This window comes from Anopheles coustani, chromosome 3 (genome assembly GCF_943734705.1).
Source record: "Anopheles coustani chromosome 3, idAnoCousDA_361_x.2, whole genome shotgun sequence".
Classification (NCBI taxonomy): Eukaryota; Metazoa; Arthropoda; class Insecta; order Diptera; family Culicidae; genus Anopheles; species Anopheles coustani.
In genome coordinates, this window is record NC_071288.1 from 28,468,554 (window position 1) to 28,487,928 (window position 19,375).

The window sequence follows — 19,375 nt, forward strand, 5'->3', positions numbered from 1 at the left end:
ACAAAGTGTTTCGTTAAACTTCACAATTACGATCCACATTGGCTGGGATAGCATAGAGCTACTCGAATACTGCTGTGGGATATGACAGACGCTTTCTTGGGTGCAAAATAGCCACAAGCAAATGCTACGATGGCGCCGTGCAGACAGTTTGAATGTCAACCGGTCTGCAGCGCAAACCGCACCTTTATTCTGGCTTCGAAGGAAATTATTGGCACTTCCAAGACTCTTTCCGAACAAAGGAAATTAACAAGAGGTAATATTGGTTTGGACTTGGTTATTGACTTATTGATGTTAAATAGGCTGAATTTAATAGAATGGGAATATTCATTACTGCTGACTCTGTCTGATAAAAGTTAAAACTAAAGGGCTGCAATTTCCAGTAGATTAATTTATAATGTTTTTATTTATTCATTAAAAGAATGTGTTTCAGCACCAAGAACGTAGTTCAAATCTCACTTGCAAACGAGAAGGTTTCAAAGGTGACCGTGGCCTTCATACGAGCCGTATCTGCTGAACGGTGCGATAGGGTGAACGGCAATCTAGGCTCATACGTTATAGATAAATCGGCCAGACGGTGAGGACTGAAATTTAGAGTGTGTGCCCTGCCAATCGTGAGACACCCACGCAGCCAGTCAGAACGTGTTGCACTCGTCGACGACCTCTTGTCGCGCTCATATGGCGCACTATTTACCCGATCGCGCGACCAACGTTCGCCAACGGGCAAACAACGGTCTGGTGTACGTTGGACGATGCAGAAGTAATGGCGGTTGTACCGACATAGTACATCCATCCGCTCAAGGAAACAACCTCGTCCCCTCGTTGGGTTACCGCTTTCCACCGGAGTTGCTACATATTATATCAAACCATTACAAAGTTCATTAAATATGTATTTGCCTGTAGCGCCCTGGCGCCAAACGCTTCCTCGGCTCGAACGTGGCGGTAAGTTTCCGGGCCGACATTCGCGCTGACAGCGGTCCGTGAGCAGATGGAATAATGGTTGTTGGCGGGCGCGCGTGTGTGGACAGAATCGATTATTATCGCACGGAGTTATCGGTTCGACTTGCATCCCTCGATTAGGGGGTTGATCGGTTGGGGAAGTCTGACTCGGTTCCCTGCCGGCCCATTGCGAAAAATCGCTCCAGCGGCAATAATGGTGATTGCTTGATTGATTTTTCTAACTGATGAAAAATTGATTTTCTCTCAAACATCACTCTCTGTCTAGGCGAGATCTACTTTCGCTACATTATGAGGAGATTAGTGTTGCTGGGTTTTGCTAGCTTTCTGTAGTAGCATTTGAGATAAATTGAGTATTACCTTTCTAGGCATGCTTTGAAAGATTCTGTTTGCTGTATTTCTTGTAAATCTATTGACGTGTATTTCTTACACATTTAAATGAATCTAGTTGAACAAATTTGAAGGGTTTTGTTCAACTTTAAAAACTTACTCAATGTCGTTCCCTTTTATCAGTTGTATTTACCTTTCAGTGCCTAAAGTATTACCGTTTTACTCATGATTGGACGATTAAACATGAGGTGTCACATTTGCGGTTTGGTTTCTAACCACCCCCATCCCCGATGCTTGGTTCAATTGCGACAGCATGTATACTTGGCATAAATCCTACCAAACAACGGTAACATTAGCGAAACCACCAACAAAGCACAAGGCCTTACCCGAAACTACAATCCACCGTGCTAACGTGTGGCAAACGCTACGATTAACTTTCACCACGCAGACAATTTTCCGCTGCGCCGCCGGATGTGGAACATAAATTTGCGTTCTATCATGTTGTCAATTATTTCGAGATTAATTAGATCGGTGGCATGGAAGTGGAAATTTATAATCAGGAAAAACAAGCAGCACACACGCCCGAAGACGCCCGTATCCATTGCCTACCATCTGAAATCGAGTGCGGGGTTGGGTTAGACATTGGCAGGTCATGAGTCAAGCAGAAATCAACGAAATGGAAAGATTGTCCCGTTGATGGGGTTTTGCGGAAGGTGTGCTCCGTCTTCTTCGCCCTCGTCGCGGCATGTTTTCACCATCGAAGTACAGACGGGAACATGTATGACATGTTTAGTCGTGTAAGCGAACCGGAACACTACCGCAGATAAAGCGAACCGGGTTGAGTTTGAGCCGGGGGTGTTTTAGTGTTGGCGAATTACGCCGATGAGATATGTGTTGTCGGTACCGTCGTTAGTGGGATTGTTTTTCGGGATTATTGTTTATTCATGACAGCGAGTTTCGCCGGCTAATGGTGCCGGTCTGGAAGCTACATCAAGTGTAATGCCAACCAGTCCAACGCGAGCCTACCGGTTGTTTAGTACTTGCAGCAGAACAGCTCCCCATCTAGACTCGAGAGCCATTTAAATAATGATGAAATGTACTATTGGGCGCCACTCAATCCATTACGCGGGGGCATTAGCGTTAAAGGGTAATTTCGAGCCTTTACTTGAATGCGTTTCATATTGGGAAGATAGTTTGTGTGAGTTTTTGGTGCGTGACGACCACAACCGGTTTGTTTGAAAAGGATTGATAATTATTTAGTTGGATTTTTTAGATTTTCGTAATATAGATACCTAATTTTCCTATAATAAATGTATGTTATTAGTTGATCGTTACTATTGATTTTTCTAGTACACAACGAAATTCAATTTTCATTTCTATTCCTCAATTTGATATGTTGAAATTCATGACCATAGAGCGGTTTCTAAGTTTATCGTTCGAACATATTGTGGTCAGTGCATTTGTTTATAAGCCCCGTCTGTTACAAGTTCTCTGTATGAGAGAAACTCAATTTCAGAACTAACCGAATCAACTACTGCATGCTGCTTCACGCCCGCATACTACTGTTTGCATGTTAGGGGAATGGGAAGATCGATCAGATAATCATTTTCATGCAGCGGTACTCACGTAATTGCAGGATAAACAAAGCAATTCGCAAAATGCTCCGCTGTGATTCCCTGATTCCCCGCTGGCGATGTTTTCAAAGGTTGGGAAGTGAGGGTGTTCGAGGAGTAAATTAATTCCTTTGGCAACCTTTAAGGCTACTCAAAGTTTTCCCAGTCCGGGGGTGTGTGTTGATTTGTTGAATTACAAATGGATTAGAGAGTAAATTGGGCGATTAGTGCTGAAACTTGACCGTACGGAACACAGCTGTGAAGAGCATAGAACACTGATGGGCCTTTTTACTTTCTTTTTTTTCGGAATCAATGTTGTACAGCATTGAGGTTGGGCGTGTGTTGGAAAGTTTTGTTTGGAAGCATAACAAATTATTTGAATGAACGGTAAAGGTGAATTCATGGTAAACCATCATGGAAACAGCAATGTTATAACTTAGTAATGTAGTACAACTACGTGAGTATAACAACGAACAGTTTTGTTTAAACGTATGGCGCATATGTTATTTCTTTCAATGTACTTAGTTAAAATTAACCTGAAATATCTCCCCTTCGTGATAAGAATGTCTTGTGCTGACAAAATTCTAGCTACATGTGTAGAGCTCACTAACGACATGATGCTTTCGTCGGTTTTTTCCCACCTTCTTCATCGAAAGGAGAACTGCTCGTTAGCAGTTTAACATAATTGAAAGCAATTGAAAGCAAACATATCGTACGGTGTAAAACGTCAAAGAGTGGTGTACGTTTTTTTTATTATCTTTTCGCAATCATAAATCATCGGAGTGGCAACCCTCGTAGCAGCGAAACTTTCATTTCGTTTTCAAAGAATAACGAGTAGCTGAATATGCAGGTTCTTTACGGCACACGACATACGCCAGAAGTCAACGAGGAAGGAAAATATATGCTTTTCCTGCTTGTTTTTTACACTGAGGGTTCCGTGTTGCAATAGTTTGACCATAAAGGAAGCTACACAAGTGTTGAATCCCACTCCAAGTCTACCTTGGAGAAGGTGTTGCGAAGGTGACTTGTTAGATATTTTATATCCAGTCTAGGGAAAGGTCGAAGAAAACTCACATGTCTGAAAACACGAAGAAGGGGACAAGAATGAGCAGCAAGCGTGAACCACCAACGGCACGCCGTATTGAGCATTTCATGGTTGGTATCTGTTGCTGTTCCGATACGAAAATTGAAAACGGATTCTGAAATATAGAACTGAGGAGGTTTTAATCCAATAAGGTATTCCCTATCAATTATTCCACAATACATACAAATACGTTTTTATTCAAATGGTTTCATTTTTTTCTTTCAAGTGGTGCATATTGTATATACTGCCTAGTAATTTTTTGGTATAGTATTTGTTTTTATTACAAAAATTATTCTTTTCCTTTTTTGTACAAATTGTTGTGCATTTATTTATAGCTATAAGAAAAATATTATGACCAAGTGCAATCAAAGTTATTTTGTGGCTGCTTACTTATCGTGTTTGATTTCAAATCGCATTTTTATATCTCTAATTTATTTCTTTGATGGGAAATGTATTGTGAAATGTAGTGGAAAAATCCCTGTTTTATGGCTCTTTTGCCACGGCAGCCATCATTGATGGCCCACTAATTAACACCCTTAATGGAGACGCCCGGTGGTCCACAGTGAACCGATGATGCGTGACAAACATGACTCATCGGAAATCAAACAATTCGCTCTTGCCATCAGTCTTCACAAAATCGACAGCGTTCTAGAAGCTATCATTGCCACCTCCTAGCAATGCGTTCTGCCTAAAATGCTTTCCATCATTCCATTAGATAAAGCAATAAAGCTGGAACATAAAATCCCAAAAACAACCGACACTCGAAGCCATAAAACGAGCCACGCACACAAGAGAAAGTGAAACCAAACACTCCAACAAAAAGCAAACTTTCCTAGCCGTAGATAAGGTGCCCTGCCGAGAATGGAGAAACGAAGAAAAGGTCAACACGACGAAGAACGCTACGGCACGCATTCCATAAGTCCATTAGGCAGGTCGTAAATATTTGGTCTGTTTTGGCTGTGTAGCATTCGTTTCACTCGTATCCTTTCCACACCACTCGGTGCTGAAAGGATGATAGGACCTTATCGCTTTTTACGATATCGCTTTTCCTCGTTCTCACAAGCCAATGAAAGTGAAATCAAACTTTCACAACAGTATCGACCATATCATCATGCGAAGAAATGCTACTCAATATCCTTCCATGCCCTGGCCACTGTTGGTACAATCAGACGAGAAAGACAGAGATACACAGTCAAACTTTACGGGGAGTTCAAAGTTACGGAGGCCTTGTTTATGTGAGTGTGGATTTTCAATCATAACTTCACGCACCCCATCACGAAACACAATATTTCCGCTCTACAAGTTGTGCGTGTTCCTTAGTGGCCTGATTTGCGGACGATCCAACTCCTGAAGACAGCTTTCGCACTTTATCAACCACTAAACAACGCTAACTTCACCGATAAACTTGTGTGACACATGGTAAAAGCCACAAGAAAAGAAGTAAAGCAAGGAATATAATGGTTGTCCTTAGCCGTAGATGTTCTGTGTCTAGAAATGGAACAAGAAAAACCAGATTTTCTTTGTTGTTCGGCAGAGCTTTTCTATGTTTCAGCCATTCTGTTCCACGTTTATGGGGCTGCGGTGAGAGGTCGAATATTTTAGCCATAAATAAAATGCCTACTCAGGGCGAACCATTTCTTTCAATGTCCTCAAAAAGAAGCAGTTCCGAAAATTGGATGTGATAAATGGCAATGAACAAAATCGTGAGTGGAAGGGCCGCTACGTAACGAGTGGTCCCAACTCATCGGAAACAAAGGACAATGTATCTATCCTTTTTTTTAAAGAATCCTGTAAACCCATTGTTGTGGCAAGTCCTCGTCGCCTACGCGCAGTACAATGTGAAAAACACTGCAGAAAGGTTATCCTACTACTATTTCCATATTTTGGCAGCTGAAAAAGATCAGTCACATGTTGGTGGTGGTCTAGAAACTAGCCGTATTGGAGTCCAGATTCTCGGATTCCTTGAGCGGAAATTCCGTTTCGTGACTGTCTTGACCAGAGCTGCGAATTGGACGTGTCTGTTGCTGCAGTAAGATATGAAGGTTCGCTCGAAATTCTTCGGATGGCATCGTGCAGATTTTCTTTCCTACTAGCGCGTCTGAGGGTCACACTTGGGGGAATTAATAGGATTTCTGATTTGGTGCCAACACATGTGTCCGAACATTCCACCAACAACACATCCATTCCTAAGTGTTTCACAAGCGGATTCTAACTTGCTCCGGAGATACCAAACGAAGCTAGAAAACCTGCTGCGTCAGCAATGAAACTGGAATCTCTCAAGCAACGGGATGGAAAATATCGTCCGGAAATCCTTTTCTTCAACCATTCGACCTTAGGATCCCCTCAGGAAAATCATCCGACAGCCTCTAATACGGGTTAAAAAGATTTGTCGTTGCACTATTCCTTATTGCTAGCGTTTCACCTTCACCTCAGCATGAGCCCGTTTGACACCGTAGCGATGGGAATTTCACGTTGCGAGGCGGATGCAACAACTCCTGCGTCGGGCGGAAAACTGCAGAGAATCTGCAATCTCATTATTGCCTTTTGCTTTTCCTCCGTTTTTCGGAATTCTCTTTGGTGAGATTCCGTTATTTCGCTCATTTTAAACCACGACTGGGAAACTTTTGGTAGCTTCCGGATGGCACGGTGAAGATTTTAGACATTTTGTGCGCTTATCTTTTTTTTCCCCCCAGGGTGACGGTGTTGCATTTTGTCAAGAATTTTCTCGCCTCTTAGTGGAAAATATAGGTATGCCTGGTGAAAGCTTTCATTTTTTGTGTAGAGGCTTTGAGGCACAAATATTTTAGTGCGACAGTTGATGCCAACGCTGCACCATTCCAATTCATTCGCACACAACCAAGCAAAGGTAAACTATTTTGGTTTGTTTTGGCATTAACGCAAACTTTTCATTACTTTTAAAAAGAGTTTTATAAAGCGGAAAATTGTATGAATTTCACAGCTAAGCGAGTTTCAATACATTCTGAAGCCAAGAACAGATGTATGGACAGGTAAATCCTTCCCATACGAGAAACTGTTGAGTAAATCCGCTTACTTCCATCGTATATTCTACGTCATTGAGAAGGTATTTTACTGGCGTCGTGTGTTAGAAAAAGCACTACAAAATTAAAGCTTCTCCCAAACGGAAGCAGCACGAACAACACATTGACTTATTCCGTGGAAACGCTTCACCCGGCAATGGCGTTACCGAATGCAGCCAACCGCAATTCCGAACTCAATTTCTCAGCAATCAGTTGATGCACAACCGTTCCGTGTGGCATTTGTGCAGCTCCAGCCAAACGGAGATCCTTAATTCGATCCCAGCACGACCTGCGTTGTTGCCATGTAGCAAACGAAGAGTGGAGGAAAAACATCGCGAAACGAACCCTCCGCTTCGGACAAATCCACTTTGACATTCATAAATTTATATTAAATTACACCAACTTGTTTGCCGACTTTGGCTCGAGCTTCCCATCCACGGTCGGTTGGGATTACCTCTACACGGAAGGACCAGTTGGGACATGGCGGAAGTGGATTCCGCAAACTTTCCTCTCAAGAACCCTACCAGAGAACCCTCTCCTATCCACGGTGTGCGGTATCTTCAATTTGGATGAAGTTCTGCAGCGTTCCCACAGAGTAGTTGCGCAAAATAAAACTACAACCAATACCCCTCAACGCACCCCCCTTGTGCCATCTCTATGGTGAAGTTTCTGAAGATCCACTACAGTGTGGCAACAAGCTGAGAATTTGAAAAGTTTTTCTTCACCGTATTCCCAGTCCGCTCGACGTCGTTCTTTAAGGGCAGCAGCTGGCGCGTACATTTCGATGACAACGTGCATTCACTAACGTTGCACTATTTTGGACGTCCGGGGTCTGATCGAATTCCTCCTGGAAGCCGTTTCAGCCGGATACGTTGTACCAAGTTGTTTTTAGCATCATTCAAAATTTATTTTAGAAATGAATACTACTTGTGAAACTCACTGAATTTATTTGTATTAATGCTTAAAAAGGAAAATTGAAACCTGGTAAAACGTCACTTAACCTAGGCTTTAAAATTCACAGAATTGCGGAACTGTAGCAAACAATAAATTATATCAAATTTCAATTTCTTTTTGACATTAAGCAAACGTTATCGTTCCATTAAATGTCAAACAATCATTTTAAAGTACTTTATTTTGGAAACGGACGTACTAGTTGGGTGAATACTTGTATTAGAGCCTGCCGCACAAACCGAGCTGACTTTCGAAAAATTTCCCCAAGAAAAAGAATAACTATCATTCAAGGCTTTCGAGAGACAAATGAATGTGCGACGTCTCCGCACGTAAATGTACGTTTGCGAGAGTCTGTGGAAGCTTACATGTGGTAACCTCAATTAGTCTGAAAAGGAAGGGGATACTGCAAACTAAGACCACCCTAAATTGGCCGTGAGACAGCATTCTGTTACGATCTACCGAACTCGACCCATCGTCGAGACTTTGTTTGGTGACGTCCGTGAAAACCCATGTCATCAGCTTCTGGTCGCGTTTCGTCATGGTCCTTCACGTTGGCTGTGGTTCTTCCGGTATTCTGCGTTTTCTGGCGATGATTACACGGCTATTAAGGATTGGGAAGAGAAAAAATGAGCACGGCTCGATTAACGATTTTGCACACGATGACAAACGACCACGTTGTGTTCGTTGCAAACAATGACCTACAAAAACCTCACCTTCCAGCAGAAACGGAAGCCGCTCACTGGTCACTGGTTGGAGGTGCTCTGCAAAAACCCTCAATGGGTGGCCAACAGGGTTCGGGCTATGATTACTTCTTCCATCATCAGCCCTCCCAAAACCGGAATGCTCGCTTTCATCAACCGAAACCGAGAGGGTTCCGGCGCTGGCAGCGAACGTCGTCACGGCTGTCACATCTTAGCCGGCGGGTCAACATGAAAAGTGTTGCGTGCAGATTCCGCCACGGTGCTTTTTCACAGCAGATCCGCCCCATCGTCACGCTTCTTCTGTCACACCATCGCCGTTCCGTTCGCAAAGTTCGCAGGGAGCAAGTTTATGACGTGAGAATGGCAAAAGTGCTTAGTGGGCCACTTTTCTTTCACCCGTTTCACATTACTTGCTCGGTTTGCTCTCCACCCGGTGCCCCTTGCAAGACGTCAATAACTGACGGACTGACTGACTGACTGCGCTTGGCACGGGTTTTTTGTGAAACGTTTTATTTTTTAACATTTTCCTCCGTTTTATTCTCACACTTTGGCAGAAATCGGAGGCAAGTTCGTTCGAACGTGCCCTTTCGGGGTTTGAAGTCAAACGAGATGCGTTGAGTGCGCTTTTTAGTCCCAGTGAAGCCATCGAAGCGCCGCAGTACCAGACGGGGTACTTCAACTAGCGGGGGAAGTTTGGCATCGTGTTCAATCTGTTGACTGTTCCAGACGGTGCATTACAGCGGATGCTTCTCTTCATCCGTTTTGGCCCCCGGGTTGCACAGCGGTGTCATGGATCAATCGTGAACTGCATGTTTGGCAGAAAATATCGCAGCTTAAGCAAACGTATTATTGCACTTTCTTCTCGCAATCAAACTGATGGTGTCAATAATCGAGCTTCTAATACTTTTTTCTTGTACTAATGGTACTGACAATAAAACCTTCTTGGGTAAACAGAACATGTTGAAGTTACTTCTTCTCCTGTAAATTGACTTTTGTAAGAAAACTAACGTAGGACACTAAGATACTGTATTACAAATCCGAAGTTCACTTCTTCAAGGTATCATGGAACCAGTGACTTTAAAATCAATACAGATTTTTTAGAATGGAGTGAGGTCTTCAGCAGCACGCCAGAACGAGTGAATCGTTCAGCAGAAACAAATTCGGGTAGGTTGGAAAGGCAATGAATAGCTTGCGTTGTTAGTAACGAGAGCTTCCGGTAGTACAAATTTCCGAACCATCACGCCCGCACCATTTTCGATACCGCCCAACCGATGTAGGGCGATTGTGTGCAATATCTTCATATTACGTGGAACGGATATATCTGGAACCGGATAGTTTGCGATAGCATGTCCCGAATAAAGTCGTTTTCGTCCCAAAGGCTATCCATACGAATCTTAATCGTGTTCGGACGGTGCAGGGGACAGGAACAACATTACGATTGAACGCTTCCCGTTTTGGCAGACACCTTGTCTGGTCGTAGGCACAGAGAAGGAAAATATAGCAAGAACAAGCATTTTCTAGTTAGACGTTACAGCACAAATTAACCAAAAGGTACTCGTTCCTTCAGGCTCCCGGAAGGACAATACCAATTTGTCCTCGTTCGTTTTGCAATGGAGCAAGCGTTCGGCCAAATGTTCAGTTTGACATTGTAGGCATTACCGATAGAAGAACTCCGGTTTCGGCAGTGTGGCGAAACAATACAGGTTGCCCGGCTACCATCACTCTTTTCCTTCAAACGCGGCGATTACTGGAGCACGACGACCAGGAGCCGCTTGTCCGAACGGACGCTATAAAGCATTCCCAGGAAACCAGAAAACCCCTACAACCTTCGGATCGATGCGGACGCTGGACGAAAATTGCCTTCCGCGAAACACTGGAGGCTCCGTAGGCAACTTTGGCAATTTATGTTGATTGTAATTCCGGACATTGCTCGGTTTTGGGTTGCGATCACACAGCTCACTGCTCGCTGGGAATTTTCCAATTTCACTGGCCGTGCAATCATGGCCAAATCATGGTCTATAAGTGTAGAAGCTTCTCGTTCATGGGATTTAACAAACGAAGGGCAACGTTCAATCAAACTGTAATCTAAAAGAAATAGTTTCTCTCCATAATGTTGTCGATGCAGCTCACAGTAATTATTTCTGCATTTTTCGAACTTGCCGTGAAATGCAATTATAGTTTGCCGTGATCAAAGGTGTGGATCGTTTGATCTGTGCCTCTTGATCGGCGTACATCAAACCAGTACCAAGCAGCCTGGGGAGTCCTCCTTCAATCCCTTTTCAACGGTAACAAACGGTAGAAAGCGCTAGCGCCAGTGCCACACCAGACCGACCTGGTAGAGGACCTGACACAGACCATTTGCTGCACTTTCCGCCACATACATTTCCATTTCGCGCAGTATTAATTTCATTAACGAGACAGTACGATACGCCAGTAGGGCCCTTCGTCGGCTCACCAAATACGCTGATTCTGACCCAGAGAAGAGAAGGAACCGCTGCGTCAAACAAAGTACGCCACGGTGCGAAAGTAACCATCCCGCATGAAACCTTGCGAATGGCAAATGACACGATGAGGAATGGGCTACATTAAAACAGCTGAATGAAATGAATGTAAAAAGGAGAAGTCATAAAACACGTCCATACATCTTTCCGTCGCACGTTCGCTGCCGCACTCCAGCTGCATGTCCATAATTGACGGACGGAGTTGTTGGGTGGTTCATCCGTCAGCTCCAATCCCCGGCTGCCCTCCACACCGGCTTCTTGTGATGATCTTCAACCGGTTTCGACGGTCAGAAGTCGGCAGAGACACACATCGTTTGGGCGAAGGAACCGAGCTATAGTCTCACAGAAGGCAGCCAGAGACAGCGATCGACCGTTTGCGTCTCGTTAAATGCAAAGTAAATAATAAACTTTGGCACTTTGGCACATTTTCTGGCAGGTAGAGGGCTGGTTAGAGAAACCCGAGATCCAAACCAGAGAGATGGAGATTCCAGATGGATCGGGAGTAGATGAGGCGAAAATGATTTACAATTACGGAACCGCTGCGATTCTTCTCCTCGGCCGTTTTGCCCACTCGCGCAGGTTTTACAAATCTTTCCATCATCTCTGCTCTGCGAATGACGGCTACGGCTTTGCGTGTAGCAGGTTTGCCGCAGCGATGAAGGAGATTTATTGCCTCCCTTAACGAGCCAGTGCTGATGCGGATCCCAATTTTGACACCTTCCATTATGGCAATTGTATTGTGTATGTTGTTTTAGTTTCAACCGTAGAGTTTTGCGTACTCGAAAAAGATTTATGTCATCTCTAACAGTAAAAACCAGCAATCCCACGAATTTCATTTGTTTATCCATTTTGTTGTGTTTCGGGTTTTCTCTTCAAAAGTGTCTATAGTTGTACGTCAGAGAATTTTAAATAATTTTTCATAAGTTTGTAAAAAATACCATATCTTCTAATGATTGCCTTTTTAATTATACATTTTTTTTTAAATATTTGAATATTGCTGCTGCTTGTGTAAGGTTGTTTGTTCGATGTATTTACTGGTTGTTGTTTACGTTGCCTTTCTCGTTCCGAGTGCAGTTGTATAGTGCTTATTTTTATTTTCCTTAATAGATACATTCTTCTCTAATTTTTGGTAATCTACAGCATAATTACAACAAAGGAACTTCGAGTATATGGCATGCCAACCGAAACGGGAATATTTGGAGAATTCTGGGTTCTAGAATTTTACCTCTTGTATGAAATGCTTCGAACTACCACTACCTTTACTATCATCTGGCCGTTTCTTTGGGTAACTATGGTTCAGGGACATTATTAAAACATCTTTTATCCAGCAGACTGCCCTGTCGCTACTGAAACAGGGTCTTTCTGTTGACTTTGTGCTGGGTCTGTTGGCATTGTTCGAATTCTCCCAGATGGGTCGAGAGTTCTATGCAAGGATAGTCCTGTTTTGTGCCCCTATCCTGATCTAAATAGCCCACAGTTTGTCTAAACATCCAACTCCCATTCGTTTTCCCAGCGGGAGGAACGAATCGTTGGCCAACCTTCCATCGTCATTATGTTGGGGCAAGAAGGAAACAAAGCTACGTTTCGACCCTGCCCGTTCTCCAACGTAGAGCTAGCTGGACGAAAAGTTTGGCTCAATTCTTGAGGGAAAACTTTTCACCCGCCCATCTACCTTTGCCCCGGAGCGTGGTACGGTTGCATTCCTTTCATCGTTCCGTGCTGCCGAGCTGGTCGTGGTAAGCCAGAAGGACAACAATTTACCCCTAGGATCCCTTATCATGGAAGCAACAACACTCCAGCTCTCACAATGCCCCGGGCGCACTTTATCGTCCTGCGTTGTAATGTTCACGATTTCCTCTTTTTTGTACTTTTCTCTCTTTCCCGCACGCTCTGGTAAACAATCCCTAAATTGTTTTCAACTTCGGGCAAGCTTTAAAACCACCCATTGCATCCACAACCACGATGACAATCGTTTCTTTCCTCCCGCTAGGAAAAAATACCGCTCTCTGCGGAAAAATCTTTCGAGTGGGAAAGATTTCCGCAAAAGGATCGATACGTTTACCTTGGTCCCGTTCGCTGGATCAGTTCCGAAAAGTTCAGATTTTCCCCCCATCGTTTTCTCTTACAATGTTTCGAAGCAAGCATTCATGGTGCCCCGAGCGATTTAGGCAACTGCTTCACCACTCAATGGCACTTGAAACTGCTGCTACGACGAAAAAGTGGGCCATCGTGGCAGGATGGGCAGCAAGTGGGATGTTATCGATTTTCGAAGCTGCCTGAGAACTCGGTTACAGGTTGCTTGGTTCGATTCTGTGAAACATTTTGTTCTGGATTTTTGTAATAAATTCCTGAAACGTATGTTTCACAACCATCAACGATCTAAGCCAATCAACTCAAGTTCTTTTGCGCTGTTCTCAAGTATGGTCACGGAGCAATCTGAAATTTGGTCACGTGCTTGACTGGAAGTGCCTCTCCAATAAATCATTCGAAATTATAGGCAGATATTCGGGAAGTGTGCTTTTGATAACTCCATGCGTACTGGGAAAAATCATGCTACCTTTCAATTATTATCCCCTCGAAGCACAGAATCCTGACAGGAAAAGCTTGTACAATTATAAGATTCGTAAAAATTATCCAAGCGGAAACAGTGATAATGTTATGCTTCGTTGGAAAGGATTGTTAGTAACTGATTGAAAAAAAGTATTTTTTTCATTCAGCATTGGAGTTAAGATGTATGATAAGAAGCATTACAAAAGACATTTTATTTTAGTTTTAGGTTCCTAAATTTGTTGATACATCTCATGTTAACGATTTGATGAAAATATAATGTATTCTTAACACTACATGAACTCGGCATTCCAAATCGAAAATCGAGGTTCATAAGCCAAAACGCATGAAACCTCTACTCCTTCTAAGCTAATAAGCTTTATTGCTTCTAAACACTGCTCTTAAAGCCTTCCAATAGCATCAGCACCGATGATTCACGGCCCGATTCCGACAGCTTGTCTGCTAAAAGCTGCTTAGGAGCTTAGGTGATTTCCGAGACAACTGCTACGCGGCAACGAACATGTAGTGGAAGTGATCGGCAGAGCAGTCCCATTTGTCGTCACAGTAACACAATCGGCGATCGGAGGCTGGAAATGCCGGAATTTCAATCCCGCAATTAGATGCATCGTAAAACTAATATCGAACCACTGTCCCTTCCAGCCACAGCGCTTTAACGCCGTTTCCGACTCCGGATTGCTCCCGGAGTATCTGAATGTGTATTCTGTATAGGGAGGAGGTCAGCAAAGCTGGCAAACGGAGCTTCAGCGAACCTCGGACGTGTTGTTATTGTAGGCCTATTAGGCTCCCTTGAAGCCTCCACCGATGGTGGGCAATTTAAATGAGATCGAATAAAAGCAGCCATCTCATCGCCAGTGGCTAGAATCAGGCATCGTACGGAGGAGAATCGATTGGAGCTCTATGAAAGCTGTAGCTTTTGTGGGTGGAGGAATGCGTCACGGAAGGTGGTTTGAGAGAGGGAGAAAATCCATTTATCATCGCCAACCATCAACTGGCACGACCGTTTGTGATGGTATTTCTGCTTCCACTGCTGCTCGATTAGTCTCGAAAAGGGTTTCCACCGACGCAGCCATCACTTCCCTCCATTTTCCTTCCTACCTCTGAGGTCTTGTAAACGATTCTGCTTCCAGATCTCACGTGGGATCCGGACATATCGAAGGATGGTGTGAGATCAGAGGCTTGCAATTCATGCTACGCCATGACAATGACAGAGAAACGTGTAGTCCACTGCAGGCATCCGATGGTGTGTAACCTTCTGCTTTAGTCCCCACCGGAATGCCAGAGTCAATGGCAAACCCTCATTGCGCCAACCATAACCAATTGGGGCTCCGCCGAGTGCCGAAGTTAATCCAAACTCGACCATACAGGAGCACGTTTGGTGTCAGTTGTGTAGTTTTATGTTACGTTTTCCATTCCATTGCTCTCGCTGGTGTCGTATGGAGAAAAACGGTATAATATCGGAGGCATAAGATCGCCGGCCTCGTTGCCTTACCTTAGCCACTTTACCATTCAAAGAGTCATTACGCGACGCGGACTATTTGTTCGAACGATTTCACTCACAAGCCGGACGGGCAAGAAGTGGCTCCCATCGGGGAGAAAAGTAATCTAAAACGACAACTTCGAAATATACATCCAACTCCCGGCAACGGAGCTCGGTGCTGGTTCTGAAAGTCATGCCGGTAAACAAATGGATCAACCTTCTCCACGAAAACTCCCAACGCTGGTGAACGCCAAACCGGTGGCAGTTCTGGAGGAGATATTTTCTTCTGCGGCGGAGCTGGAGTTGGGGAATCCTGATTGAACTGCCGAGAACGACGTGTTCCGGTTGCTCGGAAAATGATAATCAGCATCATTATCGTTCTTTTACTGTCCATTAAACGGATTCCGTACGTGCCAGCCGCGGGAGACCGTGTGCGTTTGTTGTTTTTGTCGCTTCTGTTTGGTTTTGCTTCATTTGTTTGTTGGTTGGCGAAAATTGTCTCTTGCGATCTGGTTTTGTTTACTTTGCGTCTACTTTTTCGGATACCTTTCCATGGCCCGATCAGTTTGATTGGATTCGTTCGTGGTTCATGCTCGTTACGACTTTCCCGCCCACTGTAATCCAAACGGGCGATGAGGTGGTTAATGACGTCGAGAGATTTCCTTAAGCCAGTTTTCTTCTCTTTCAGCCGCTCCTTATCCATTCTTCTCTTTGTCATACACATGTCGACTGATTAGTTTTTTTTACTTTTCTGGTATCCACGCGTCCCAATCGATGATATTGAGAGGAGATTGATCGGTTGAAAAGTTTTGCCGTAGCCGCCTTAATGATCTATGACTGATTGATGACTGTGTTAGTAGCATTGACCCAGAAATATGTTGAATCACACGTCTGGTCAGTGTGTCGACATCGTTTAGGGGCTGATAAAGGTGCTGAAGGAACATCCGAATCGAACAAAATGAAGGTTTTATTTAAGGCACTGCCTGGTTTTTATGATACCACTGTTATTACATCGATATTTACTATAAAACTGATATTCTTCACATAAATAACATACAAAAGATTTGATCGTTGAGTGTTTATCTTTTATCCAAAATAATTGTTCATTTAAGTTTTCTTGAACACTAATTTGAAATTTCAAATGTATGCGATTGCGATCAACCCTACTCCATTTCATCGAACCGAAATGGTTGCAATCATTTTGTCGATCAAACTTGGTGCTGGCACTTAACCGACTCTTGCTTGTTGGCGTAATTAATTTAATCACTTAAGACAGAACGCAAACAAAAGCTACGAAATCAGATAGTGAACCTATTTTCACACAAATTCGTAAACCGGGATTATACCGGCATCATTTAAATGCACACTACACCAACCGTACCGACCACCACGAAGAGCTTACCGGATTGCAAACCACCCGAAGGGTGGCTCACGGAGCAGATTGCATTTAATTACCGGTCAACACGACACACGGAGCAGATAGTTGGTGGCTGCCAGCAAAATCGAGTGGCTGGTTTTTCGCTGTGGCAATTGTAGGTGTTGAACAGGGCAAAAATCGATTCGCATCTGCATCGAGCAGACACCAAACGACCGGCCGATGTCCGTTGCAGCGCTTCTCGGGAAGCCGAGGATATGTAGCTTAATTATCGACATCAGCACAGTCACGGCCGGAACGACCTCTTCGAGTGGGCGGGAGTTGTCAAGAAATGGTTTTTATAATTACTTCGGACAGCCGCGTGGCATCTCACCTTCTTGAGCTGAGCGGAGAGGCGGATGGAGATCTGATAGAGACCACCGTCGCTTCGTGGTTGTGTAGCTTGAGTTTAGGAACTTGTGTACATACGAGGTACGGTCCTTCACTCTGTTCGACCAGGTGTTGCAAAGTCGCGCAATCATTTCACAGTCGAAGTTTGTCTCTGAAGGTAAGCCCGATTCGATTCTCTAGTATTTCGAAAGGAAACGCCGTTGAATCGTCAGAAAGAGCGTCACTTATCCGTGAGCCTTTGTTGGCGCCATCATTTATCAGCGGATCGAAATGTGTCGCACTTCATGTCGGGCAGAATGCGGGCTGTGTATTTTTGATTATGCGAACGATGCACACTCTGACGGCAGAAGTGAACCATCAAAAACTGTTTGTCAATGAACTGTCTCCACTCTTCCCCGGCTAGGTGTGTAGAATGAGTCGGATTTCGAAAGGGTATGTTTCGAAATGATACTTCAAAAAGGTTCACGCCATCATTCCGAAGCGGTGATAAATGGTCCCCAAGTCCACCTAATTGCATCCCTAACGATCCGTGACCATTTAGAAGGACAACCTGGCTTTGACACCGCATGTGCACTTGAGTGCAGAAATGAAACGGTTCCACCAGAATCGTTCAACAGAGAAAACGATTGCAAACATGTTCGATGCGGAGAAATGAATCGTTTATCCTTTCCCCTGCCAATACCTAGTTCCGCTACCGCCAACTCCTGCTAACAGCAAGCTGCAGCATGTTTTATGCTAAACGACACACTTTTCTCATTTGCTCTTCAAAACTAACGATGAAAGCGAGATCTCAAGAGGTTTCTGATCCGTAAGTTCGTTCCTACATCGTTCACTGACTGATCGACAAATGTAGATAATAATCATGTGCACAAGCCGGTTGCTATTTTTATGACTCTTGACGAAGTCGTGAGTTTCGTGATCGATCACTTTCAATCATTGTGCGGTTTTTATCTTCTTTTCGCCGCGTCATCGAAATGCGATTTGTGACATTTTGTGCTTGTAGGTTGACGTTAGATTTGTATATTTATCCAGCATCATCAAGGAATGAGATTTAGTTTAGTGATATTCTATTTTATTTTGATTTATATTTCATCTTATATTTAAAACGTATTTGTGGATTTTTATACATTCATTCATTTTATTCTTATTAAGTTTAATTTGTTATTGGGCTATAGAGGTATGAACTTTATCCAAAAAATATTGAGTATTAACTAATGATATTCCTTTCTTCTTCTTTCCTTCCAGGTAAGTTTCAACGTTCCTCAAATGAATTGAAATTATTCGCATAATTCAGCATCGTGAGACGGCATAACAGTAAGAATAACATTCATCGAAACGCGATTAATATACGATTGTGCTAATGATTGCACAATCCTTTTCACAACTTCCCTGTATCTAGTGCCTGAAAGTCTAAATCGACATTAGGTAGGTGTCCTTTCTGTATTGGGTATAAAACGGTCGGTAAGACTTAATATTCAAATTCTCCATAACCCAACTTAGGACACATACGGTCACTTACATGATTTGAATCATTTTCTATGAATCGTGTTCTTCGGTTCTCTAAACACACAGGATTCATGGTCAGAGTACATTTACAATACCAGAGTCCTTTAAAAATGAATTATAATGAGGTCGGTTTAAGTGATTATGCCTTTGGCTTCACCCACCTGTGAACCTTCAGGTCTGGTTCTCAGTAAACGCTTTTTAAATAAGGAAAATCAATTTATACTTCGCCCGAACCAACGACAGCGTAACCCTGTAAGCTTCGCGACTACTAGCACACGTACCCAAACGAGCTGTTTTCGAACGAACGCACACAAACTCCATCCGATGATCTGCACGGACGTCGAACAGAAGGTAAAGTTTTTAATTCAAAACCATCGACAAAGTTTATCAATTTTGCTGTCATTTCCGATAGATTCTGGGCTGCTGGTAAACTAAACTCAGTCGTTGCCTTTTCTAGGTTCGACCTTTATAACAATGCTAGCCAATGGCAATGTTCGGGTGAACGACAGCCTTTCTGTCCCTGTTCTTGAAGTTCCTTCCGGCCGGCAACCGCTGTAATCGTCGAAGCGAGAATCTCCCAGCAGGCGGATATTTGCTTTCGAGTTTTCCATCAAATGCAAATTATTCTCCGGGTTGTCGAAAATATTAAAAGTCTAATTAGTTCTGCTTCCTGCCATCGTTTGCACGTCGTCGTCTTCGTTGATGTGGTTCGGTTCGTCAGCTGGGGACCGGTTCCTCCCCAACGCCACGATAGCGTGTCATCCGGTTGTGGGTGGCAACGGCAAGAATATTCTTTTACCACTTTCCGTACAGGAACCGGTGCTGAAATCAAAGCATTTTGGGGGATCCGGGAGACGGTTGGTCGTCAACTTCAAAAGAAAGAGTTT

The 19,375-nt window shown here is 43.6% G+C and overlaps 1 protein-coding gene across 1 annotated transcript in view; it reads left to right on the plus strand.

Moving 5' to 3' along the window:
- Nucleotides 1-419: 419 nt before the first annotated feature.
- The window catches only part of LOC131258939 (protein slit), a 100,990-nt gene continuing 82,034 nt past the window's right edge, over nucleotides 420-19,375 (plus strand). The window contains exon 1 of the mRNA XM_058260346.1: nucleotides 420-574. Within this exon, the coding sequence (XP_058116329.1) occupies nucleotides 420-574 (155 nt within the window). The remainder of the gene's footprint in view (nucleotides 575-19,375) is intronic.